This window comes from Colias eurytheme, chromosome 3 (assembly GCF_061535395.1).
Source record: "Colias eurytheme isolate Ceu_HAF_F1 chromosome 3, ilColEury1 Martin Lab GWU primary, whole genome shotgun sequence".
Classification (NCBI taxonomy): Eukaryota; Metazoa; Arthropoda; class Insecta; order Lepidoptera; family Pieridae; genus Colias; species Colias eurytheme.
Genome location: NC_142982.1, coordinates 10,568,376 through 10,596,142, shown reverse-complemented (window position 1 = coordinate 10,596,142; position 27,767 = coordinate 10,568,376). Strand labels below are relative to the sequence as shown.

At 33.7% G+C, this 27,767-nt stretch overlaps 1 protein-coding gene across 4 annotated transcripts in view; it reads right to left on the bottom strand.

Moving 5' to 3' along the window:
• The window catches only part of LOC149909955 (FERM, ARHGEF and pleckstrin domain-containing protein 2-like), a 68,136-nt gene that overhangs the window by 30,500 nt on the left and 9,869 nt on the right, over positions 1-27,767 (bottom strand). For all 4 annotated transcript variants that reach the window (XM_090120066.1, XM_090120068.1, XM_090120069.1 and 1 more), the window contains exons 4-10: positions 6,689-6,793; positions 6,001-6,223; positions 2,912-3,035; positions 2,161-2,225; positions 984-1,162; positions 421-581; positions 32-106 (exon numbers count right to left, since the gene is read on the bottom strand). In XM_090120066.1, the coding sequence (XP_089976192.1) occupies positions 32-106; positions 421-581; positions 984-1,162; positions 2,161-2,225; positions 2,912-3,035; positions 6,001-6,223; positions 6,689-6,793 (932 nt within the window). The remainder of the gene's footprint in view (positions 1-31; positions 107-420; positions 582-983; positions 1,163-2,160; positions 2,226-2,911; positions 3,036-6,000; positions 6,224-6,688; positions 6,794-27,767) is intronic.

Below are 27,767 nucleotides of genomic sequence, written 5' to 3'. Positions count from 1 at the left end.
GCCTTACTACGGGGTCACAAGTCACGCGTACCTTTGGAACGTCTGCCGCTTCACGTAGTTGTCGCGCACGAACTCCACTATTTGCTTTTGTGTTTTGCCGCTGTATCTGTTGATAGAAGATATTAATTTTATTTGGTGTGTGAGGTTTTGGGTTTAAGTGAGTATTGTACATTTGAAATCAGTTTAGTGTAGTAATATAATGAAAAAAAAAGACGTGTGGCACTCGGGGACTGCCGCGGTTAAAGCTATTGCATGCTATGCCTTCAAGCCACACCTCCGCGCCCGTCGGAGTGGGGAGCGTGAGGTGTTTTCGTTACGGAATTTCTGGATTCGGTCCCCGCGCTCAAGGCGATAGAAGCTATGCGGCTGTCCCCGAGTGCCACACGTCTTTTTTTATTATTTCTTCAAAAAACTCCTTACCTAAACGAGGAGCCCCTGGACAGCACCTTTGTCTTGTGGCGCGGTATCTTCGGCACGCTGGAACATCTAAAGAAGCCGTGGTTTTCGACGCATTTCTTCCAAAAGTTCTTGCACTCGTTGCGACCCTCGAAGAAGAACTCCACTACGTCGCGGTAGTGGCCCTTTAATGTGGAAATAGATTATATAGATTTTTTTATTGGTTAATTTGAAATTGCCGAATTAGTAACCCCCTACTTTTTTTGAAGACGATTAATGTAAATACCAGTAGGCAAACTGTAATATTTAATACCTTATTTTACCCAAAAATTCGCCGGAACAATGGCAATGGGCATATCATTGAAAACAAATTAACAAAAATAATGAAAGTAACGAAAGATTACATCTTCTTTGGAGATATTCTATTGAAATTTAAAACTTCACTTAAAACACTAATAGTGCCATATTTCACTGCACTTTAAACAAGATGAAGACATTTCGAATACAAATTCATATAACTTAGTATCACACAAGAATTCAAATAAATAGTTATGTTACAATTAAAAGACAGTACAAGAAATACTCACATAGCCCTCCGGGTGCAATTTGATGAGGAACTTTTTTCTCTTGAACGATATCTTCCTAATCTTGGCCCAACTGAAGGTATTGATCTTGGTGATCTGCTGGAACACCACAATGCCCATGTGAGCCACCGCCAGGTTTAGGGGTACACCTTCGTGGTCTTTTGCTGAGTGCATTTTGATACCTGTATCGGAGAAATGGGGTAAATGTATGAGAAATTTGGCAAAATTATGATCTAAAATAAATTTTACTGTGATAAATGTGTACATCTGTATGATAAATTATAATCTTTATAAGAATTTTTATTCTAATTACATTTTCAGACATAGGTCTGATTTTAAAACATAATATAAGAAATATTAATAAATTGATGTATTCTTATTTGCAAATTTATTTATTTACTCTTTGAACTGCTAGAAAATCATTATGTTATTATCATCAATCATTAGTAATAATCTGAAAATATCTCAAACTCTTCAGTCTTCGCTAACATAACAAAACTACAAAACTTCATAAAACCATTCATTATGCGCATACAATATTAAAATTAGACTGCTATAATGAAACTACCAAAGTTATAGGTCACCCTCGCTCACTCGCACAAACTTTGCCACAATCAATCGCAAAGTCAAACTGAAATTATCAAGCTCCACGTTCGCTGCACTATAACTTTTAATTGATGGATTCACTTCCGGATAAAATACATACACAGTATTAAATGTAGTCTCATCTTTATTCATGATGAACCTCGTTAGAAGGAATATTGATTTGAGCAACGTGCAATTATTTTGACCCACTTTGGACACCTGCCATTCTCAGTTTATAACATAGTTTTAACAGTAATCAATTCTAAAACAACGTTTTAATATGAATTTTTAGAACTCATAACAATAGATAGACTTAAAATTAAAACAGATTGGAATAAATAATAATATTTTTACAACAAATCGAAACCTGTCAGGACTAGATCAGATTTAAACGAAACACGCACACACGGAGGAGGCACCATCATATAAATAAAAAAAAGAATCATCAAAAATGGTTGACCCAGTCGAAAATTCTGAAGTATCAAAGCCAAAAAAATACAGTCAAATTGAGAAGTCTTTTTTTTATCAGTTGTAAATTATATTTAATGTGCAGGAAAGTATTACAATAACGATATAACATTTAATCAACACTTACCATACAGTTCACAGCGGCGGGCCGTCTCTAGAAGATTCAAATCCGCCTCCGCAGGACTCTGGCCTCTGTAACCAACAGATAGCGAGATTTACTATGTAAGCTCTTAAACTGCTGGATAGACGTATTGTCCATACAGATTGGTTTCAGAGTACTTGTCAGTTTGTAGAAGGATATTGTTTTGATTGTCCCAGGGATAAAAGACTACACTAATCTGTAAGCGTAAAATGACTCGGAAAATATGATACTTTCGTAAGGTCAAGTCTAATCAAGAAAATCTAAATTTAAAGTTACTGAAGATTAAACGACAGCTTTATTACCATCGTAAACTATAAAGTACATCATAATAGAATTATGAGCAAGTTAATTTTATCAAAGATATTAATTTTATATTAGGTTTCCTTGCACTAACCTAAAAGAAAAACATATCTAAAGTCAATCGAAACCAGACAAAAAAATCATATTATATCAAATTTTAAACGGATAACTCATGTCACTAATTTATATTATGATAAATGCGAAAGTTTGTGTGGATGGATGTATGTGTATGTGTGTATGTTTGTTACTCTTTCACGCAATTACGAATCGATTACAATTAAATTTAGCACACATATTATAGAAGGTAACTTGGATTAGCACATAGGATAGGTTTTATCTCGGAAATCCCACGGGAACGGGAACTATACGGGTTTTCCTTTGAAAATGCGGACACCTATCTACATAAACGGAACATTCAGTACATAATTTTACTCACATATGCTTCTTATGGTTCTCCATGATCCGCCTCTCGGACTCCGGGTCCTGTTTCGGGAAGAACTTGTACCCGCTAAGGTAAGTGTGGTCCGGGTAGTCTTCGGGCACGAAGTCTCCACATTCCGCTGTTGGGTGAACAAGTTATAGCGATATTTTAATAAAATATGAGTAGATGATGGCAAGTTGTGATGATGAATAATATAAAAAAGAGCGTGTGTTCCGAGCACAAGTGCCAGAAGTGAAACTTCTTTGTCAGTATTCAAAGATATCAAAATCGTCGCCTTACTCCATGACGTAACGATATTGACATGACTTGACCTTGAAATTTTACTCTCAACGCGCCTAATGAAGTTTTACTTAAAAAATATTAATTTGGCAAGGAAAAAAAGCTTGATAGCTGTGCATGTTTGATGTTTTCAATACAATTTGCAAAAGGTATCGAAAATTAAAACTGTCTTTGGATTAAGGGACTTAAGAATATTGGTCGACGTACGTATTAAGATAGTTATGTTTAGGCTGTACCAAATTCAATGGGCTAGAAAGATTAAACGCATGAAGCTTTTGCCCACTCATGACAGGACTAAATAACAATAATGAATGACTCAATACACTGTAAATAAATAAATATGTAAATCAAAACGTTATGTTCTCATTTTAAAGAAGATCTCAAGAACTAGGTCTATCAATAATAAAGTTGATTAACTGATGCTATATGCGCGAATGATGACTACACGAGTTATCTACGGATTTCAGACGAAAATTGACCAAAAGCAATCTAGTATGCGGCATAGCTACATACAGTTACAAGTTTATTTCGCACAGCGCTCCCGGGAGGCGCCGCCTATGTGAATTAGTTAATATCATGATGAGAACTTTGCTATGCTGTCCAAGGTAACGCCAACAAAGTTGAATAAATGCTGTATTTTTAATGCGTTGCTATGTAGGGCTAAAAATTACGATTAAATTATGTGTAACTATAAACTAAACCGACTTAAAAATTTAAAATTATGAGAATTAGACCAAATTTAATTTGGACAGCTTAAAGAATAAAAAAAAATATAGAAATCAGTTCACCAAAGCGAAAGTTCTGAAGTAACAAACAAAAAAAGAGCGTGTGTGCCGAGCACACTTGTCAGCAGTGAAACTTCTTTGGAAAATTTCAAATATACCAAAGCGGTCGCCTTACTTCATGACATGACGGCATTGTCAAGGAATGAACTTGAAATTTTACTCTCAACGCGCCTAAAGAAATTTAACTTCAAAAATAGAGTTGAATTTTATAAGCTTCTCCTTTTTAAGTCTATTGAAACCGAACATTTTCATTATAATTCATATTATGTTATTACACCTATGTTACTGCTGGATTCAACGGAGAACGAAATTCCGAACTTTAATTAAAATCTGAAGAAACTTTCCTATTTATCATCATTAATGTTCAACTTGCTGCACTCCGGGAGACTTAAAAAGACTTCCAAACTTCTATATGGTCCTACAAGTTGATACATTTAACAATATATTTGTATTATACAATAGTATTACATATAAAATAGTTTATTTCATTGTATGTGAACTTTTGGCTACTTTTTACGAAAATTTGAGGATAAAACGATTTTATTACATATAGTTCTCATTGGATACAAGTTTTCAACACACACCGCATATAAATTTGGTCTATAATAATAAAATGATACTTATATCGTTTACAGCCTTCACCCAGACTCCGTCGAGTCAGCACTTTATTGGCTAACCCAGCTCAAACAAACTACTTGCGGTCAAACTTCGGGGTGTTACTCAGTTGTTTATTGTGGTAATTGCCCACTTTTTGTTTGTTAATCCGGATTTATTAACACATAGTGATTGGATCATTCGTTTTGTTAATCTATTTTATGTTAAATTCCGTAATGACATACGAGTAGTGTAATAAAAGCTTATTAAACAGATATTCCATATCTAATAATAACAACAGATTAAAAACAAATTTTCAATTTATTTATTTTTAAATGATCCTACTATAAACTATCCTACTCTCATGCGCAACAAAATAAACGATTAAGTCTTTTTGGATTATACGTATCTATCGAAGACAGAGTTAAATTTTATAAAACGACGTTCCTATATGAAAAATTGACATCGCATGTGGCGCGACTACGTCCCTAAAACTTGACTTGGAGCGAACCCGTTCGACGAAACGCTCTCATCGATTATTCCCAGATGTTTATATTAAATTTAGCACCTTTCAGGCCACTTAAAACACACGACCTAGAAACTCTTTAGTTTCTTGTTAGAGCCCTAAATATCTGATGAAGAATGTTCGCCGAGAACGCCTGCGACCTTCAAGCGAAGTTTCATTTGAAATGTTCATAAATACTACAGTCTCTACAGACTCTTATATAATTAGCCAGTGTTGAATTTTCATCAAAGAAATGAAAAATATATTTACTTTCATTCACCTCCGCGATGGGATTTTCTTTCAAGGTTTAAAACTATATTTTTTAATCTTTGAGTTGCATATTTTAATAAAAGTTTTTATGTTTCTTGCTTCTTCTCTACAAAAATATTAATCATACTTATACTTTAGGTAAACATAATATAATTGGAAAAAAACTTAAAGGCATATAAATTCGTAGAGCATTTTATACGTGCTCTTCAGAAATAGCTAGAAGACAAATATCTATTCAGGTACATAATTCCTTTATTTATTTACATTGCATACAAAAACACAATGTGATGACGCATCACTATCAACAGCGGAAGGTCGGGGAAAACTGTCATCAGACATCGTTACAATCGCGGTAACTGAGTAATAAGTGATGATTCATATAGATTGAATATTATAAGAACATCCGAAGTACATACGTAATGTTATGTATGGTAGGGTATTTTCCGTGAGAGTTCTCATAACACCAATAATATTTAGGCAGTAAAAATTGTCACAAAATCTCTGTTTTTGTGACGATTACAAATGCATTTGATCTTTGTTTTAATTTTGTGTTTATTTTTCTAAATATTGTAATTTTTGGCAAACTCACTTCTCTTGCAAGCAGAAAAAATATCGGGTGACCACCATTCCTTCTACCAACTAACACTCACCCTGCACTATATAGCTGGCCATCAACGCTGCCGTGTTCTCGTTACACTGTATGCAGCCGTACGCAAGGTCCCTCTTCACTTGCAAGCAGAACAGATATCTGGTGAACTCCTCCTCGAGCCGCGCCGGGTCCGGCGTGTAGAACTTGACGCAGAACCGCAGGGTCGGCTCCAGCATTGACAGACCGACCTGCCGGCACATCGGCTTCTCGACGTCCAGCCAATACTGGGACAAAAAGCGTGGATAAGGATACACACGAATAGACGTAGAATTGTAACATTATTATGTCTTTTGAATTGCAAAATAAAGACGATAAAGATATCTTACTTGAAAGGTATTAAAGAAAATTTCAAAACACTTTGGAGTTGCTCAAAGAATTCTTACCGAAAATTTGTGCCAACCTAAAGAATGTACATCAGAGGCGCTAAAAAGTTAATAATTTAACAAAAGGTTATATTTTCCTTACCATACCCTCATCACGCCTACACTTTTGGGTTGCATAAATAGAACTTTGATACGCATCCGGTGAATAATATAATGGACGAAGGAACTTTTTCTAATGGCCTTTTCAGTCGTGAATCGTTATTATACTGGCAACGGCATGACATAGACTTATGTCCATTTATGGGTGTATTATTAAATGGAATGACACTTTAAAGTATGGCTAATACGAAAAACACATTAAATTACCTTAGTTCCGTTGGCATCTTGATATTCTAATCCAAAGTAATCGGCTTCCAGAAGATGCAGTTGCCTACACACTTGATCGAATAGCACGCGGCCCAACGCTTTTGACTGCAACAAAAATAATAGCATCACACATATGAAATCACGTATCAGGTCTACACAATATAAAAAAGTCGCTTCCCGCTGTCTGTCTGTTTACAGAATTTGATGCGGTTTTTAATATAGAGGTAACTACGCATCGATATTATCACGTCGTCCAATCATTATCAATTTATACCAGGAAAACCTCATGAAAACGGTCGAACGCACAGATTTCCATTCACACATGATAACAGGGGGCGTATAGAAATGTATCAACAAAGAGACTCGAGATGTGAAAAGACGAGAATCACACTCGCAACACGAGGGACGCCCGTGAAAGGGGAGCCACAAGGTCTGTTCAAACGCGTCTGAGCGTTATATATACCTGTCATTGCGAATAATAAAAAACTTATATTTTATAACATGTAGGTCCGAATATACATTTCTTTTTTAACGTAATGAGAAACACAATGGAATAACGAGGACAAGGCAAAAATTTGCTATAAGACCATATTTTAAATCATCGCGATCGCACTCTCTGTCCAAAAGGTAGGATTTAGTCATTAACCTTTTTAATTTAGCGGAACAATGCATAGATAATATCACAAGAAACAAATACAGTCCAACTTATGCGTTAAAAAAACAAGCGAACGAAATCAAGATTCAAATTTCCTTACATTAAAAACAAACAATGCGCGTCAAGCAGCAAGCTCCCTATTTGTCTCCACCATTGTTTGTAAACCGTTCCAATTTAAATATTCCGAGCGATTCTTCATTGCGAGACACATGGCAAAATTACTTAAAGTCTCCACATCCATTCTGCCTAAAGGTTGTCCCTTTATCACGTCAATATCTCTAACAAATTATCCTTTTGGGAGCGCCCCGCCCACGCCGCACTTAGCTTGCAGGAATTCGTATAAGCCTTTGACACGAGTTTCATTAGTTACATGCGATGTGCCTACCTTGTGATCATCTTTAGCCAGGCGAAGTTAGATTAATGAGAAATGTAAATAGCGGGTATTTAGAAACACGATAGCTATTAGTGTTGGTAATGATTGATCAGGTTTCACGAATATTAACGAAATAATTGCTGTACTTTAAAATGTAAGCCGAATGTATCTTTAATGTACCATTTATTGTGCACAAGCTTTCCGCCCGCGGCTTCGCCCGCGTTTTCAAAGAAAAACCCGTTCCCGTAGGATTTCCGGGATAAAACCTATCCTTTGTCCTTTCTCGAGTATGAAAATATCTATATACCAAATTTCATGCAAATTGGTTTAGTAGTTAAGGCGTGATTGAGTAACAGACAGACAGAGTTACTTTCGCATTTATAATATTAGTATGGATTATTTTCACAATAAATGGTACATTAAAGATAGTCATTCTGACGGCTAATGCTTGTTCTATTAATTGGATTGGGACTAAACATCTGACTACTGAATTCTATATTACAGGATATTGAGGAAAATTGAAGCTTGAAGCAAGACAGAAGTGACCGCATTGAAATCGGAAAATTGAACTTTAGGTAACCAAACCACATTCCTATTTAGTAGCTAGGTCATATTTAGAAACTGGAGCATTGTATAAATATAATATTTTATTTAACTTTTTAGTTAAGTTTAACTGAAACATTTGCAGAGCAATGAAACATTATTAAATAAGTATAATTCTTATTGTATCTAAACATTTCGATTATTGACAATGGGTCTAATTCTGTACTACCAAGCGAATTACTTACGAATGGTTCACTTTTGATACATTTGTGATAAACATTTCTAACTTGAAGAAACCAAATGAATCACGGTATAATACACATTTCCACAGTCTATGTACGTGCAAAAAATATTTAAGTCGACGTAGAACATGTTTAATCCATCCTTGCATTGGATTATGAATGTACTTAAAAGTGATTTTTCTCTACACAGCACATTACTTACTGTAGTAAAAACATTAACAATATTTTAGCTGTGCGAGTAGAGCCTAGATGTTTAATGTTTATCCAAGCGCGCGTGGCCAAATATTTATGTGCCCATACCCTCTCTAAATTGATCCGTACTCCGAAGGGATGAAATCTTTTTAACATTGAAATAATCATGATTATACTTATAAAATCAAACTAAACCAGTCGTCCATAGATGATAGGAGGTCCTGGTCCAAGGTGGAATCAGATTTCTATAGTAGACTGAGATCGAACACTAAATAATTATAGAACTATAAAAATTCTTAATCTGACTGAAAAAATATAATTGACAATATTTACCAACTCTAAAAACCATTTTTCAAAACAGAAATGAAACATATCTACTTCACAGAGCAGACCTTCTGAAGCCGTTTTTGCAAACACCTTAATAGCACGTATCTAACGAAAAAAATAAAAAAATGACTAGACATTTTATCCTCTACCACAAGACGGGTGTCTAATCAGATCAAACAGTTTTATTTATATCCATCTCCCCTCTGTACGGTCCACTACTTATTGCCCCGCTATCGACATGATGAGTACCTACGTCATAAAATCAATTTTCTCTAACTGCACTCAAACATGGAGTATATATAAACTATGTTTATCATCTATAATGGAGTAGCTATGGTGTGATATTTCTCTTTATTTGTAAAGATTAAAAAGATTTCCTCACTTCTCTTAAAATATATGCTAAAGCTCCTTTCCTTACCCAAAGACCAAGCTAAAGATTTACAATACCCTATGAAATACAGTTTTATATATTTTATAATTCGTGGTTATTATTAAAGAGATGGTTCTGTAAATTTAGTCCTATCCTGAGAGAACGAAAAACTCAGAGACTATTGCAGATAAAGGTCTAAGCCAAGACATTAATGTAACGAACATTAAGTTTGGTTTGGTATATATCCTAATTCGCTGGATTATGTTACTTATCCCACTATTTAAGATAATATCGTACAGGTGCTTACAGGGGCAGTCACTGGCCTTCTATATTATAAAAATAATATATTAGAAGAAAGTTATGCGATAATGTTTCTAGAAGAAATTTCATCAACATAAGAGAAGGTGAAAGACATCCAACAAAACTATTTCCTGAAAAGCACAGAGCAAAACAGTTTTAAAATTTATCAGTCCGACTTACTACTACATTCCCATCAACAAACTAGACATCGTTACAACTAACTCAAATAATATTAATCAGTCGAAGTTATATGAACTAGCACTGCAAATAGCAATGCCAAGTCAAGCCAATTCCATCATAGAACGGAAACGAGCTAATCGATTAGACAGACAAAACAATTGACGATCGCCTACAGCCGTTTATCAGCTCGTTAAGTAATTACTTACACAAATTGTATGCTTTATCTCCAATTAAATCTGTATAGAGCTACGAATCGTTTCGTAGTAATCCATACTAATATTATAAATGCGAAAGTAACTCTGTCTGTGTGTCTGTTACTCAATCACGCCTAAACTACTGAACCAATTTTCATGAAATTTGGTATGGAGATATTTTGATACCCCAGAAAGGACATAGGCTACTTTTTATCCCGGGAAAATGATGTAATCCCGGAAATCCCACGGGAACGGGAACTATGCGGGTTTTCTTTGACTGCGCGGGCGAAGCCGCGGGCGGAAACCTAGTTTATAATATGTATTCGTAATAAAATATTCAATTTCAAATCGTTCCGTGCATATAAATGAGTTTTACTCTACACTTAAATGGATATAAGAAATAACAAATACTAGAGTGAACATTAATACATTGCACTTTCTAACCCGTAGAAATCACTTCGTTGGCTCGACATCAAAATGCGTTAAACATCGACACCTTACTTGCTACAAGCATTTCTCCAGCGAGGTGCCATTTGAGCACATAATTGAGTATTTGAATTAAATTTTTTTTTGTGATAAATGGAAAGATTATATATTAGTTTTATAACAAAACTGTTTTTATTTTTATTTTTTTTGCAATAATTCAAAAGTTATTTCAAAATAAAAATTAGTCTTTGAATCCAGTACCGAAGACACGCCGACAACTCCCGAAGCGTCACCCGATCGCGTGTGACGTCACAATGTTAGTTTTCGCTCATTGCAGTTGGTAGAAAATTAAATATAGTTTGAAAAACTAAACAGGATAAAAAGATAAATTCATGAAATTATTGTATTGTTACCGGGTTTTTATAAGTATACAAAATTTAAATTAAATCCGTCGGTTTATAGTGGGTCTAAATCGAATCGAAAGGAGAATTGGTTACATACAAACATATGTTTTAAGCTGATCCTGGCGATCCTTATCAGGATAAATTTATGATATTATTGTATTGTCATCGGATCTTGATAAGTGTTCAAAATTTGAACAAAATCCGTCGGTTTTAAGTGGGTCAAAATCGAGTCGAAACTTCGAAAGGAGTCGGTTACATACAAACATACAGGTGAAGCTAATAAAAGCGTGTTAATAATAAATACAGTGATCTATTTAATTTTGTTGTCATTATTAAATTACATATTAATTATATTAATTATTGTTAATTATATTATTTAAATTTATATAAAAAATGGCGAACCTCAAAAGTTATCGTTTTGTACCATTAAAGGCAACTCCTGACAAAAATCGGTGATCATAAATATATCAACATCAAGAATATTATTCGTAACTAACTAACTAATTCGGAACCAACTAACAAATCGTATGTAAACGCTATGTACTGCAGTTAATAATAGCTATAACATTATGACGTCACAACTGTGGTGACCAGTCATGGCGCGTTTTTAGTCACGTGATTCTAACTTAAATTTCATCAATTTTTAATTGCTTATAATTAACGGAAAAAAATTTTTTTGAAGTTATTTGCATTAAATATCAATATTATTGATAATAAAGTTTCAAAATACATTAAAAAAATCAATAATTTTTTTTTATTCAAATACTCAATTGGCTCACATCCGTAACTGTATGGAATATGTAGTACACTTCACTTGCTATACAGCAGCTTTGTTATATTTCAAATTAATAAAAATTGTAAACTTTTCACACGTGTTAAATACTTAAAGATTTATTCCTAACAATTCGGACTTTTGCTCCTGCCGAGATAAATTAAGAAGAACCTCACTAGCTACTCTTTCATAAAAATTTGACACTATTACACAAAAATAGGTAGATAGTTTTCAATTAGCAAAAACACTTCAACATAGCAAAACTAATTCCAGTTTCCATTCATCGGTGTAAACATTCCGCAATCCATTGCATTGGCAATGAAAAACCGCATGGACGATAGCAAATCAAACGTCCAAATTAAAAGCATATTCAATATTGATCCGACGAGACGTTCAAAGTTCTCGAGGGGATACACTCGAAGCTAGAGTTGAATTTATATCATTTTCAACGAACTGAAAATTGATATAGCACGTTTCGTTTCAAATACAAATATGTATATGTGTTCACATTTGCTATAATATGTAGAACAATAGCACGTTCGCTGTGTACCATATTAGAGTTACCAAAAAGAGGCATAACTTTTTTATGGTCTCGTAATGTTATAACGCTTTTATGATTTGTTAAGCCAACGAATCCCCTTTTTCATATCCCGCCATACCAAATTAGAAGATCGAATAGGGCGACATTTTGAGATGCATACATGAGAACCTTAACTACCCTGTATTTTTGCACCAGGATTATCACTGGACAATCGATTTCTGTAATATATTTAAAACCAAAGCGACTAAATTAGGCTAAAATAAGACTTCAAAGGAGCGACCCTTTGTCCCAGTTTCCACGCAGAACACATGGCAAAAACAACAAGGAAAAGTCAACGGTTCAACAATAGAAGATGTATTGCTGCACTGCATTGTATGCAGGCTACGCATTTGTAGATTATATTCATTCATTAAATTGCTAGAGGCCGCAAAAGACCAACAAACAATTAAAATAAAGTGGCTCCAATACTATGAATAATAAAGAAAAATATATACCATTTCCGATCTTTGCAATTTTCAGACCTTACATGGTTAAAGGTAATAACATAATATTATAGAAGAATACTCTTCCAATTCTTAATTTTACTGCCAATCCTGAACCTAATCTAAATTTTGATTTGAATCAATAGCGTAAGGAATATTTACACTAAGTACATAAACGCAAATCATGTTTGTACAAATAGAATCGCGCTTTACAGAGCTTCTTAGAACCAGAACTCGAGACGTAGACAGTTTCGAATCAAAGTTTGTTATTTACATAACAGAGCTTGTTTGATGCACTGCAGCGCTCGAGCCATCTGCAGTCGACTATCGAATAAAGGTACTTTTACACCAATTATAATGTGCGAGTGCAATGTGTTCCAAAATGTGTAGCGAGGAATGTGTTTTTAAATAACCAATCATATCGCTTCATTTAGATTTAAGTTTGAAGCGTTTAGCGTTTGAAGCGATACTATTGGTTATTGGTGGAAAACTCGCACATTATTGGTGGAAAAGCACCCTAAATACACTCGATCCGTTACATGTATTTGTTTGACATTAGAAATTGTTACATTCTCCTTGACGGTGGGTGAAGGAAGTTTCAACAATGTAGCTCGGGCGTATGTTGTCATAACTTTTAGAGCCAGAGCGTGCGTTTGCAAGATCATGGCTACTTCACATGTAACGATAGTACTTGAGTTACAAAAGACATTAATGAAGGATGCAAAACATATAAAAGTAAATTTTATCCAGAATATTGTCGTAAAGTTTTAAAAATAGTAAAAAATAATAAATAAATTTTAATAGATGTTGACAGAAACATTACCCGTAATAATGATACGGAAGTAATCAGTCTAAGAAGCCCTATTAAGTTGATGAATTTTCTTAAGCGTTTACAAAATTATATTACCATCAGCAACACTTTGCAAAAGTAGTCATAATTTACTATTACTATTACATTATCATTATTTTACTACCAAACAAGTGACAACTGCGTTAAAAACAACCGACTTCAAACTTGCACTCGCAACATTTACAAATATACAGACAAAAATGCTCATAAAATAAAAACTACTGGGCCTATCCGAATAAAATTTTTATGGGACCAATTCGACACCATCCCGCATCGAACAAAAAAAGAATCGCGTAAATCGGTTCAGAAACCTCGGAGTAATCGGTGTACATACATAAAAAAAAAACATACCGGCCGAATTGATAACCTCCTCCTTTTTTTTGAAGTCGGTTAAAAATCGGAATACACCTAGTGCTCATACGTATCCAATAATCGTTTTGACAGTCACATTAGCAATAGACATTTGTACAGAATGCGTTAGCTACTATTAAGTATTCTGTGTCCTGATAACAAGCTGCAATATAACAAGCTAGGTAGTGTTTTGATCGTTAACTGCAGCAGAATCGAAATCTTAACCAGCCGCTACTAAAATCATTTATTAAGATCGATTGGTGAACATTCATCAACTATTTAGCCAATCGAAGGCGTGTAGAAAATTGACCAGCGTAGGTTCCAACTTACTGTATTTTGGCCGTATGCCAGTTAGAGATAAGGGCCAATTCAGACGCAGCCCCTATTTGTCTCCCGACCCCATTACGTAAATATGTGGGCGTACTACAAAGTTTATTTGTATTGGATTATGGTTAACTTGATTTGGGGTATATGAGCTTAAGGCCCGGTTTCATCAAGCTCTGTTAGTTAGTTTAACACGCTGTTAACTCTTTTAACGGGACATCAATGTAAGGGAGTGTCCCACCATGACCTAATCGAGGATTAGTTTCCTTAACACGGCATTATATTTAACCCGTGGCATAGAGGCTCTTTAAATTTTTAACAAGCGATTAGAAAAAATGATTTGAAGTTTTCTTGCTGTCAAGATGGACTCTGCATACTATTTTATTTTTGAAAATGAAGATGTGTTGGATGATTTGTATAATTTGGATTATATAGTGCGACCGCGACGGCCCAGAATTTATAAAGACGTCGTCATTGTTTCGAAGAATATGATGATGTTGATTTTAGTACAAGATTTCGTTTATCAAAACAATCGGTTTTGGAAGTATTGCAATTAATTGAAGATAAACTCGAATAACCGTCGGATCTGTAAGTAAAACTATCTCGTGAGGTAATATTTATATTTATGTGCATAAAAGGTTCCTTCCTACATACTGTATTATTTTCAATTAAACCATAATAATCCTGTGAGTCATGTCAAACCTAGTATTGAATACCAATAGGTACTTAAAATGTAAACTTCACCACTACTCAGGTAAGGCTTAGGCCTCCTCATGATTATGAAATGTACTTATCTTAATTTTAAATTCTGTTTTAGGAATCTATCAGTTTCACCTACAGACCAACTGCTTATTGTAGTGCAGTGCAGTGATGGCTCAGTGGTGAAAAACATTGTGAGGAAACCGACATATCATAAGATAGCGTGGTGGATAATGACCTGATCCCTTACCGTGTTTAAGTTTAAGTTAGCACTACCAATCCCATGTCCCAGCAGTGAGAAAGTATATGGGCTGACGATGATGATGATCCTAATTTAATTTAAATGTGACATTGTTATAGAAATATGTAATTTTTCATGTTACCTAAATAAATAAAACTTGTGTTTTTATAAAACATTTTTATTGTACCCTTAGATTGTACCTATCAACATCATTCAATAAATAGGTTATAACAACTAGATACTAGGTTATTACAAACAAGAATTTACTATTAATTTACTTTAAATGTATCTTGCTGCTTTGTCTTTATTTTTCTTGTTTTAATTGCTCTTCTAGTATGAGATCTCTCGCACTTTCCTTCGGACTCCGAATTTTTTTTCGTAATTTCAACCAGATTCGACCAAGTGAAATTGAACCGCGATTTTTCTTCAACATTATTGTATTTATTCAACTCAAAATAAAATTAAAATAACACAAGAAAAATCACAACAAAACAATCTCCAAATAACATCAAACATTTGTAACCATGGTAACGACCAAATCGTTTGACATATAAACCAGCAAACGTAAAAGTTTCTACAAGATTATTAAATTGTATACTGTGTTAGAACATTTCAATTTAGTCGAATTACCAAACATGACAGTTATTATACAACTAGAACAAATAGCCCCAACGTGCGAAACTATGGCATTGTCAACTATGACATTTTGTTTCGGGCGGTTTAAAATACGAATGAATGATTCGTGAGTCGCTCAGTTAATGGTCGATTTGATAATCGGCTGTTAGATTTCCTTCTTGGGACCTGTAGAGTTGACAACGATGTTAAAATAAATGTTTAATTTGAAGCTCGATTAATAAATGTCTGATTTAGAAAATATTGGTGAAATTGGGTCTAAGAGTTATAGCGCAACGATAATAATATTTGAAGGATCCATTGTGAGGTAATATATGGCTCATTTACTTCCAGTTTTCAATTGGCAATTCGAAATTTATTTCAACTAAAAGATACTTTTTTAACTTGAGATCATAAAACTCAACATTTTAATCATCATAATATACAGGGCTCTAATACTTTGACCAGTAATTACCTACTCATTAGTCATTACGACTCAGTTTCAATGTATCAACAAAGCCTACTGCATCACAATAAAAAGACAATACTAATATGCAATGCACAGATAATAAATGGCCTACCATTTGAATAAGCCACGCTAATTCACGCCACACTAACTTACTGTCACATTACTGTGGACATATTACAGCTCTTGCCTCTTGTAATGACGTAATAGACCGGGAGATACTGACACAAAATTTCGAGTCATTTGTAACAGGATGGCGGTTCTACAGGGTTCTTAGTACGCAATGACAAAAAGAAAAATGATAGTGTGAACGCTGGTACCGGCGGCTTAGTCGCGTGGGCGTTAGTCGAACTCGTCGGAAAATAGCGAAAGGCAAACGATTTGTAACAGTATGGCACTTATTTTTCCTGGAAGTTTGAGGATCAAAGAATATAAATGCAAAATTTCAAAGATCTAGGTGTTGGAAATCTTCACTTATATAAATTAATACTAAATTAATTTTTCAAGTATGACAGCACTTTTTCCCCCTACTAGAAGTATGGCAAATATAATAATGGTCACATTTTATCAAATACTCTCCAAAAATCCAAATGCAATACTGGTACAAAAAGTTTGGCGAAATAAATTTTTTTTTGCAGATTTTCGGCGGTATGGCGACCATTTGGAATCGTCCGAAAAGTATGGCATAGCGATTTTCGTAAATGGCTGCACTACGATGGTTACCTGTGCAAAAGTTAGCCTGGTACAAATGGTTGAATAATTGTTTTATTTAAATCAACATATTCGCGTCGGTATGGCGGGCTGTAAGTCACACCGGAAAAGTATGGCTTGACACTACCGCCTACTTCTTTTTTATGGGCTATCGGTAAATACTAAAATTTTTGTGTTACAATTCGTTTGACTTTCGCTATTTTTCCGACGAGTTCGGCTAACGCCCACGCGACTAAACCACCGATACCAGCGATCACACCATCATTTTTCTTTTTATCATTGCGTACTAAGACCCCTGTAGAACCGGCATCCTGTTACAAATGACTCGAAATTTTGTGTCAGTATCTCCCGGTCTATAACATTAATAATTTATACTGTATAGCCTTTTATAATACATATACTAATGCTGCCCGCGGTTTCGCTCGCGTGGTCATAGAACATTAATAGTTAAAACAACATTAATAGTATTAAGTCGGAACGATTATAAAATGGCTACGGCGGGCGAAACGCAAAATTACAAATAAACATACATACACACTTTCGCAATTTAAAATATTAACAAGGAATACTTTAATATTTCATGTAAGCACTATGACGATAATGCATCGGGCTCTTTAGCCACGAACGACGCTGCCCTAAATCATGACAGATTAGGAAAATTGCAACACTTATAAATTAAAATTTTGAAATTTAAATGTAACTGCATATATGATCTACTACAGATCAAATAAGCCAACGAACAATATGCATGTATGAAAAGGCTTTAGTTCGTTCTTCATAAAAGTATAGACTGAAGTATTTCGTGGAATTGCAAAGAGGTTATAGGAAAACTGTAAGTGCATTCTACCTTAATAATGCTATTCCTTGTTGTTGAAACTCTAACATCCTGCTTTATGAACATTTTTCATTCACTTAATTATAATGTTCTAGAGGTTTCATAGAAAATTATAATAAGAAGTAAATAATAGACAGAAATCTTAACTTCTGCAGTTCTCATTTGACTGATTGCACCGTGCATACTCTTTACCATATAATAGAAAAATCAATTAAAACTAACCCCGTGTAAACAAAAACGTTATTCGTAACTTATACCAAGCATAAGCACGCTCGCAACTTGCGAATAAAACGGAAATTCGCTTCTGTGAAAATATAAAATGGATTTCAGTTCAGCCAGACATACTGGCATTAAAAAAGGTGCGCTAAACAAAGGTGTTCTGATGAAAGCCATCTCATTGAAGCTGTGTTGCGGACGCTTAGAACTGCACGTTGTCATTAGCACCTGCATTAATCGATACAAACCAGAAGAAACAATTAAACAGTCTGTACAAACAAAACGTTCAATTTGTGAAAATAAAAAATACTTTCTTAAAGCGATCCTTACATCCAGGATACTTAATAGAACTACCATACCTAAACTAATATTATAAAGGAAAGTGAGTTTTGTATGATAGGTTAAACTCAAAAACACTAGACCAATTATAAAAATATTTTAACATTTGAAAAATGGATACATCTTTACCGATTACCAATGCTCTTTTTTTCTGTAGGCGAGATAATGCCGCTAGTTACATATAAAAAATTATAGACAAACACGACAAAGCTAACATTTTATAGTTAGAAAGGGCATAGAGGGAGGTAGATAATAAAATTACGAAATAAGCGAAGGGAAAGACCTTCAAAGGGAATCCTGAAAGATTTGGAGGCTTTCAGCGGAAGTAAAGCTAGGAACTAGAGATAAATGTATTTAAAGTAGGTATATCTAAATATTCTGGGGGTATAAGGCCTAGCTGTTAACCCCTATCGCCGAAGGTGAACGGCGGCCACCGTTGGGTTTTAGTGGGTATGGCTTTCTGCGAGTCCCACATACCACCTCATAGAGCAAAACTGTAGAGGGGGATGCGTAAATGCATTTCCCAACGTTAAAAAAAAGGTAGATCTAAATAATATATTACATTCTCTTTTAATAAATTTTGCTCTTCTATTAGATTCACACATAGAGATGTAATATTTCATTTCTTTGAAGGTTTGTTTATATCCTGCTTTACCTATTTGCACCGAACATTACAAATCTTTATTTATTTCAATACAATATCTACAAAAATGAAGACAGGGGGTATCAAACCGTCCAATGATTCGTACATGAAGGGTGATTACGCCAATTCCCATTCAGTCCCGACCATTTTACGAGCAATTAATTGACACATCCGTAATCCTGTAAAGGGCAACGGTACCGTAATAATGTGCCGTTATATACGCCAAGTTTTTATAAGTACTAACATCACTATATAACAAAGTAAATTCTCGCTGTATGTATCTTTAAAACTACGCAACGGATTTTGATAGTTTTTTCAATCAACTTGAAAATAAATGGTTCTCAATTCGACTTGGTAAGGAAAGGTGAATTCTTTTTCTATCTGGTTCCCTCCTATGTGGTCCCATTTAAATGTTTTCTAGTCAATGGGTTTAGTATAAATTTATTAAGTTTAATACAAAACGGGCGAAGCCGCGGAAAGCTAGTTCAACTATAACAGATCTGATTGAAAGCGGTTTTCCATCAAATATCCATTCAATTTCTAGTTGCTAAAAGTATTCCGCTCTTCGTTTTAAATTGCATCATCTGCAAACATCGTTTATTTTATGAAAACAAATATTGCCAGTCGAAATTCACGTTCGAGAAGTTCAACGAATTTCGCATTCGTATTAGAACATTTTACATTTTTTCATCTAACTTTTTATTAATTACAAGCCCTCACTTATAGTGAAAACGGAATGAAAATTGATGCAGTAGTTATTGAGTTTATTGCAAATAAACGAGCAGACGCGGCGGACTATTTTGTTTTATAATTTTGTACAATTTACACAGAATATATTCATACAAACTTTGTAACAACATTGGAACAAATACATTTAACATACACATACATCAAATTATTTCCGATTTTCACGGCCCAAATATCACGTAGGAAATGTATTGTTTTATTGAATTCCGCATTATTACATCGAATCCCACGAAACGACATAACTTTCCGAACTTAGAAACAAAACATATTACATACATAACTTTCTTCAAGGTAAAAATAAACGAAAGATGTTTTCGTTGTTCTTATTAATTATTTCCGATTTACGTCTGGTAAGGACTTACACCTAACCTTGTCTGTCCCTATGTACGCTTAGATCATAAAATTACCAACCCAATTAATTTTGAAGATTTTTTTTTATAAAAGGTGATATAGTGGATCCCGAGGAAGGTTTAAGTATATTTTGTACAAAGCGAAGCCGCGGGCGGAACGGTAAAACCTATACCAGAAACATTGGACTGTGGATAGGTTCACTATATCGATTATCGACAATAATATGACAACGGTTAGCCGATGCATATCTCAATGACTTCCGTTCAAAAACCGTTACCAGGTGCGTATAAGCATTAAGCAGGTGTAAGGAAATGTTTATTCATTCGTGAGGAATGAATCTCCAGCTTTGTAGACGCTTTGATCTGGGCGCCGTTGATTCGTGATATTTGAGATTATGCCTAATCGTTTGAATATGTTAAGGTCTTCGTCTTTTGATACTAAGATCAGATACACTATTTGACTGATCAATTTTCTTTAGCTACTAAGAGTTATATTGCCTGCTGACCGTAGTTTTTTGTGACTTTTTTAGCTTCTTCTACGACTTATTGAACGCTTACGTTCTTACTGTTGCAGAAAAGAAATATAAAATATGTGTGTGCCTACTAACACTATCGTATTATCTTTTCTATGGCCATATAGAATGAAGATAAGATTATTTTGTCTGGAGTATAACGAATTCGTCACTGCAAGCCTGTTTTATACGTTCTTATTTGTCTCATAGTTTATCTGTATATCATGGCGATCGTCAAATGTTAACAAATTACGATTGGTAGTTTTGGTACTACCATAATGCCGAATGTAGAATTTCGATCAATGTCGGGTTCGTAATTTCAACAATTTCTGATACAACTTGGGCTTTAATTTTCTGTTAGGAGGTATTTATATTGAAACCTACAAAGAAAGCCTCTTTTGTTCCGGCTTCTTATAAATAAACAATATTTTTAACCAATATATGTTTGTAAAGTCTATAACATAAACGTTTAAATATAATAACTAAGATGAATCTTAGGAAAATGTACATTTACCTTTAAAATATCAAAATGTATGCAAATTATTTCTGCCTAGTGCAATACACATTATACACCTCACATTCTTGAAGGTATTGTCATTTGTGAACTGACCTCAAAACCCAAAAGCAGAAGCCTGGAGACGTTATATATCGGTAAAATATATACCTGCAATGCGGACCGTCTCAACACATATAAGTTTTATTCATGTTTATAAAACTAACAATGCATTTCTTTAAATGCGCCGTGTGAGAGACGCATGAAGATGTCCACGGTAAAATTATTTTAAATCGTAACTAAATGCACATTCTTAAAAGATTAAAATCTAAATAATTTGTGAAATAAGATACAAATAAGTAATAAAGTAAAACAACGTCGGTTAACAAGGATTTAGACATAATTTATCACGACTCTACAACTTAGTAATTAGCAACGTCAAAACGTATTTTAAATGCAATTAGTTAGTGCCATAATTACGAACACTTAAAATGTCACAGCATAACTTCCATTTGTAACTGTTTTATTTGTACATTTACGATAACTAATTCCTTGTGAGAATAAAGTACCTTCACACCGAACATACAGTACTGATGATAAATCCCCAGTATCAACATCAATCTATTACCATACTCTTTCATATATTACCTTAGAGAGCAACACTTATATTACATTCCTTGGATACACGGTATAACCATAGTAAACAGATGCAAACAGTAGCAAAAATCCCTACAAAAAGTTCGAATCGACGGTCGTCCGCTTAGGAGTCTCGTCGACGCGTATGTTTGTGAGTGAGCAGTTTTGGACGTTTTGTAGGGAATTTCCCTACTGCTCGTATTCTGTTTATCTGTGATATCGCTGTGCATTAGTAACGATTGCAAAATCGTTCATCTTTTACAAGCGACCCGTTCCTTGGAGTAATCCGCTTTGAAAATAAATTTTGCGAATAACCCTTTTATATCAGCGTATGCAAAAGATTGAACTGTTACTTTATTCGAGTGGGTTATTTGTAAGTGTTTTTGAAGCTCATATTTATAAATAATAGTCAGTCTTCCCGGGAAATTGTAAGCTGCGTTTAAAAAGCATGAATGAAAAATTATTATTCATCGACGTCTATAAATAAATTTTTCTTACGTTGTTATTTATCAAGTTTTACAAGAGAAAAATAGTGTTACGCAAAAATTGAATTCTAAAGAAGCTTAACAGATTTGGGTATAAGGTTTTCCTCAAAATATTAAAGCCTTTGTTTTGTTCATTTGCTCCAAAAACATTCCAGGATGTTTGCGGAAGATAAGGAATTCTTGATAAACGAATTTTTAAACATGGTAATACTGAAAAGATATGAACGTGTCACGTGTGATAATTTGATGAGCTTTTCTTTAAATATTTAGACAGGCGATAAACTCATTAGTTATCTAGTTAATTGACCTGGCTAAATTCATATTGCATTATTCTTTCAATCCCGAGAAATTCAGATACAAATCCAAATAACAAAAATAATATGATGCTTCTTGCTTGTCTTGCTGGGTTTGAATTAGGAATATAAAATAACCGAATACCTTAAAGTCTACTTGTAGTATCGTAATAATATTATGGACATGATTTTGAATAACCTAAACAAGTACAGCTACATACATCTGACCGTTTACTCCATTACTAGGTTGAATGGCTTTGCATATCTTGAGCACATAAAACATTGTTACTTAGTATGCGCTTGGATGTGCCAAATCCTTGTTTTACTATTGCATACATATATTGCTGTGAAAGTTGAACTTACTATATGCTCGGAGATCCTATTCGAGTGATTTATCTTCTAACAAATATAGTGCAATGTGAGAAGATATACGGTCTATCATAGAAACTTTTATAGCTAACCGCCTTGCCTATTTTAAAATAATGCAAAAGTCAATAAATTATTTTTAGAACTATTACACACACCCATATAGAATAGCCCCAATAAATCATAATTAAACAGTATAAAATTTTATGACATCTAGTAAGTAGGTTAAGTTTCCACACTCGGCGATAAAACGCCATATTCTCTTCACAATAGTACTCCAGCATTATACTAAAAATTAAAAGTTAAAAATATATTACCGGAGGTTAAGAGTGAAACAACTCGCTTCACGAATTAATTAAGTCCCTTTTACTACGTTACAGTGCTCGTTTTGATGTCTGAGAATTCATGAACTTTTGCACGAAATTAAATGCCTGTATGTAAATATTACATGGAAATTCTTAAACATTTTGTGTTTGGTGATAATCGGATTATTTATGTAATAAGATATTATTGTATTAAGTACGTAATTTAAAAAGATTTTGATAAAGATATTGTTGCGATATTTATGATAAATTATGTAATGTATAATTGGGTAAGTACAAAAAATTTTTAGGTATTCCAACGCTTTCTATCTTCCACAGTCTTTTCTTACGACTTCCAGAACTCGTCTTCTACACGTCTACACTCCTGTGTAATGTCGCCTTTCACATCTCTAATTACAAACTTAGTAATTAATCGATCTGCTGGGAGAGACACAATACTTAATCTTAAAAGAAACTGGACACTACTATCTACAACATTAAGAGTAAAATAAATAGTACATCGTGACTCCGAAAGTTCTAGAAAAACTTTCGATACTGTAAATGGATACAAATGATATAAAGCCACAACAAGAAGCGAATCGTCCATACTAATCGCATAGGTATCTAATGGCCCGCAGACGTTCCCCCCTACTTAGATGTAATACGAAGCACACTCGAGCAAATTGCCAAGCTACGACCTTTAACTGACTCTACAACTATTACTACTGAGCAATAGTTAAATAAAATGGCAACACATCATCTTAAGGGCTTGGTCTAGTAGTGCAAACAAATGCATCCTGTCATCCTATATGTAAATAATACAAATGTACTAAGGGAAAGTTGCTCCACTTAATTTTTAAAAATTAAATCATTCGTATGCATAATTTAATATTCGTAATAAGTACCAAAAATGACAATTTGAAACAATTTTCGTGAAAATTACACCGGGTGATTTTTTTTTATCAGTACACAAAATTTGCGAATACTTTCTATTGATATCGTCAACTTCATGTTTATATAACTGATCAACTTTTACAAAGAAATTTGGACGAAATATAAAAAAAAATAAGCTTTCCATACAAAATGCAGAACTCTATACATTTTTTTCGACCTAAGTTTCTTAGTGAAAGTTGTTCAGTTTAACTAATAAAACGGATAAACAAATTTTGTATATAATAAAAAAAATGTAATGTTTGTGTTAAATGAAAACAAAAGATATTTATTTCTGACTAGCTTCCGCCCGCGACTCCGTCCGCGCGGATGTCAGTCTTCGCGTCTTCTACAGATTTATTATATTATGTGTAATATATAGATTTATATTGATAAACCTAATAAATCTTTTGCTAGCATTCTGATGCTTTATCGGTTGCACTGGATTTATCTCTTTTTTTTCAATCGCTTGAATGATATAGGATGGGTCCTTGATGGGCATCGAATGCTGAAGTCTCGAATCAATCAATTCTGACAGTAGGCAATTTATGTAAAATCTTGATAATGGTCCATCATTTTATTTTGCCTAAACTACTTTGCCTAAAATTCTATTTTTAACGAATGATTCACTCCAGTCCAAACAGCAAATAAGCAGACTTCTGCTTCTGCAACGTTTAGTTGTCCCTGAATTTAGAAAAAATAGTCATGATTCTTATCTATGACAAAAGTGTTATTTTTTGCATTGTATTTCAAATATTTAATTTTTTTTAACCGCATCTTCCGCATTCATGTCTTTTGCCGGAATTAGACATTTAACTTCTACTAGTCCCATTTTCCCTTTTTGATATGGGAGTGTATAAAGTAAATTTTTTAGATATTTCTTGTTATACTTTTAAAAAGTTATTATTGTCATTTTGCTCATTAGGTAAAGTAATTTCGATATCAGTTTTAAGTTTTTTGATACCTGCAATAATAACGTCATAATCGCCTGCACATACTTATCGATTACAACCTGTTTACAATCCACCATCCACATTCATAATGTTTTCCTGTCCTCCTCTCCTTTACGCTGTTCACCGATACATTTGAAATGAGTAAATCTGCTACCACTGAAGGATGTTTCATTGTGATCAGCAAATTTTCACCACTGTTGTCGATTATTTGTTTTTCATTTTTAATCAGCAATTGGGAATCATCAGTTTTGTTTTTTGCAGATTGGTGATGTACCCTAACAATACGTCGAAAAGGGAAAGCATCAACGAATTATCGTTTTCGTCCTCTTTTTTTATTCTTCGCGTCTCTGTTACTTCTGTTTGTTTAGTTCTCAACACCCACTAAATTTTCTATGTTATTGTGATCTTCCATTACATCTGAGTTTTGATGATGTGATGATAATCCATTCGTTTTAATATTGGTACTTAGAGTTGGTAGACTAAACTAGAAATGGCGGACTAAATTTGTCAGCGCGTCTGTAAGATCAGAATATAAAACCAACATCCTGTATTTAAGTTACAAAATTAATAATCAAACAACATGCCGCTACGTTGAAAATGACTAGAAGAAAAAATTAAAACACCTCGAATCAATTTTGGAGTAAACAAATCATTTTCCCCGTATGGGGATTTCCCCGGATGAACTTGGGAAGTTCAAGTTCTCAATACAAGTTTAAATTATATTTCGTATTTCTCAAACGAAAAATAAACATTTTTGGAACTTCAAAAAAATTATATTATAAGAAAATTTATGAGCTTACTTTAGTTTTAAAGAAATATACATCCCTTTACTGACACCCCGTAAAATAAAGAAATTGTTGCCAATCACCTTTGCAATCTATTTGGTTTCATTAACTTTATGTTCGAAGATAATTTTTTTTCTAGTAGTTACACGCGTATTTTTTTCGTTTATTTTCCATATCGAAATCAAATGTTTAAAAATACGAATATTTGCACAAAACTAAGATAAAAATAATCAATTAACAAAAATATTAAATTTAATGAAGTAGAGCAACTTTCACTTCGGTATGAAGGAAAATCGAGCGTAGAGCACACGTCAGAACGCTCCGGCCCAAGGAGCGCGACTAAAGAAATTCGCTAGGATTTTTCCTAATTATTTTAAATATTTTTTTAATATTTAAGGAATTATCAAAATTCAAAAAAAAATTTTTTTAAAGGATTAATACTCATTGGTCTTCAACCAACTCGAATAAATTAATGGAAAAAATAACTTTTAGCAGTATTTATCAATAGATTTTGTAAGGCAAAAAATGGGAAATTTAATGAATTTATAACGTTCTAATTAAGAAAATCATAAGTTTTTCGGCAATTGTGTTCAGCAGTTTTTAATAACGACTATATAAGGATAATAATGCGCTGATCAGATTGTGTAAATTGTAATCGGTTGCAACGTAGTGAGTGCACAAACTTAGCTCGAAATGTCTTTGGGGGAAATAGACTTATCTTGAAGGCCTGATTAAGGTAACATAAAGTAACTTTATAAATGTGAAAAAATTCACGCGCATTGCGTATATAACACTAATTGATAAACAAGAAAAAAAAAATTCAGTTTATCATTTCATTAGCCGGGAAAAAATTGTCAAATAACTTGTTGAAAACGCAATTTTGCTAGACTGCAGCCTTAATCATTGGAAATTCATTGGAAATTGAATTTTAATGAAATGTCTGTATCTATTATAGCTACACAGAAAAAATAAAAAAAAACATGGATCAGTTTATAATGATTACAATATTTATTTAAAATAACTCTTTCTCCGTATAGAAACAAAGATATAATCTGGCAACAGCTAACAGGATTCACAAGAACAGAGTCGTATATAAAGATACGTGACATATCCGGCTAAGATCAAAACATTAGTACCAACACTACAAAAGCTTCTATAACAAGATCTTTGCAGTTCACTGCCTAGGTTCTATATTCCTAGTAATTCCTAGTTAATAGTAGTAGTAGTAAATAAGACAAAATTAAATGGATACGAATCATATACAAAAATAAACACTAAACAAAAACATGGACTTATACGAAATAATTACAAACGGAAAATTTACAAATGCGTTTCCAAAAACAGCTTATCGGCGTATCCATCAACAAAACATGTATAGCACTTAATTTTTAATACGTTCTTCTCTACATAGTATAAAACCAAGTCACTTTCCGACATCTGTGTGTCTGTATGGTGAGATCTTTAAAACTACGCTACAGATTATGATGCGGTATTTTTAATAGGTAGTGATTCTCGAGGAAGTTATGTAATTTATTAGGTTTTAGACAAAGCGAGCGAAGCCACGGGCATCCCACAAGTTCCAATTATTTATTCAACTATCATTAGACGCGCTGCACTTGGAATGTCATCAGAGCTATATAGGTATGCCAAATTTCAGCATAACCCGTGCCAGCAAGTGATTGAAAAATGAATATTAAATATAAACCGCAGTAACAGATAACCCAACGAATCGTTACACGATCATTTTAAACTCCCTACAAATTTGCTTATCAAGTAGCAATTGATAGGCCTTGTAATGTCTGTGTTGTAATGGAATAATATACACCCCCAGTTATGATAAAAAGCACTCAATTATGTCAAATTGTGCCTTGGGAATTCTATGCCTTCTACAAGTAATACACCATTTATTGAACAAAGAGCTCGGCTAATAGATTATTAT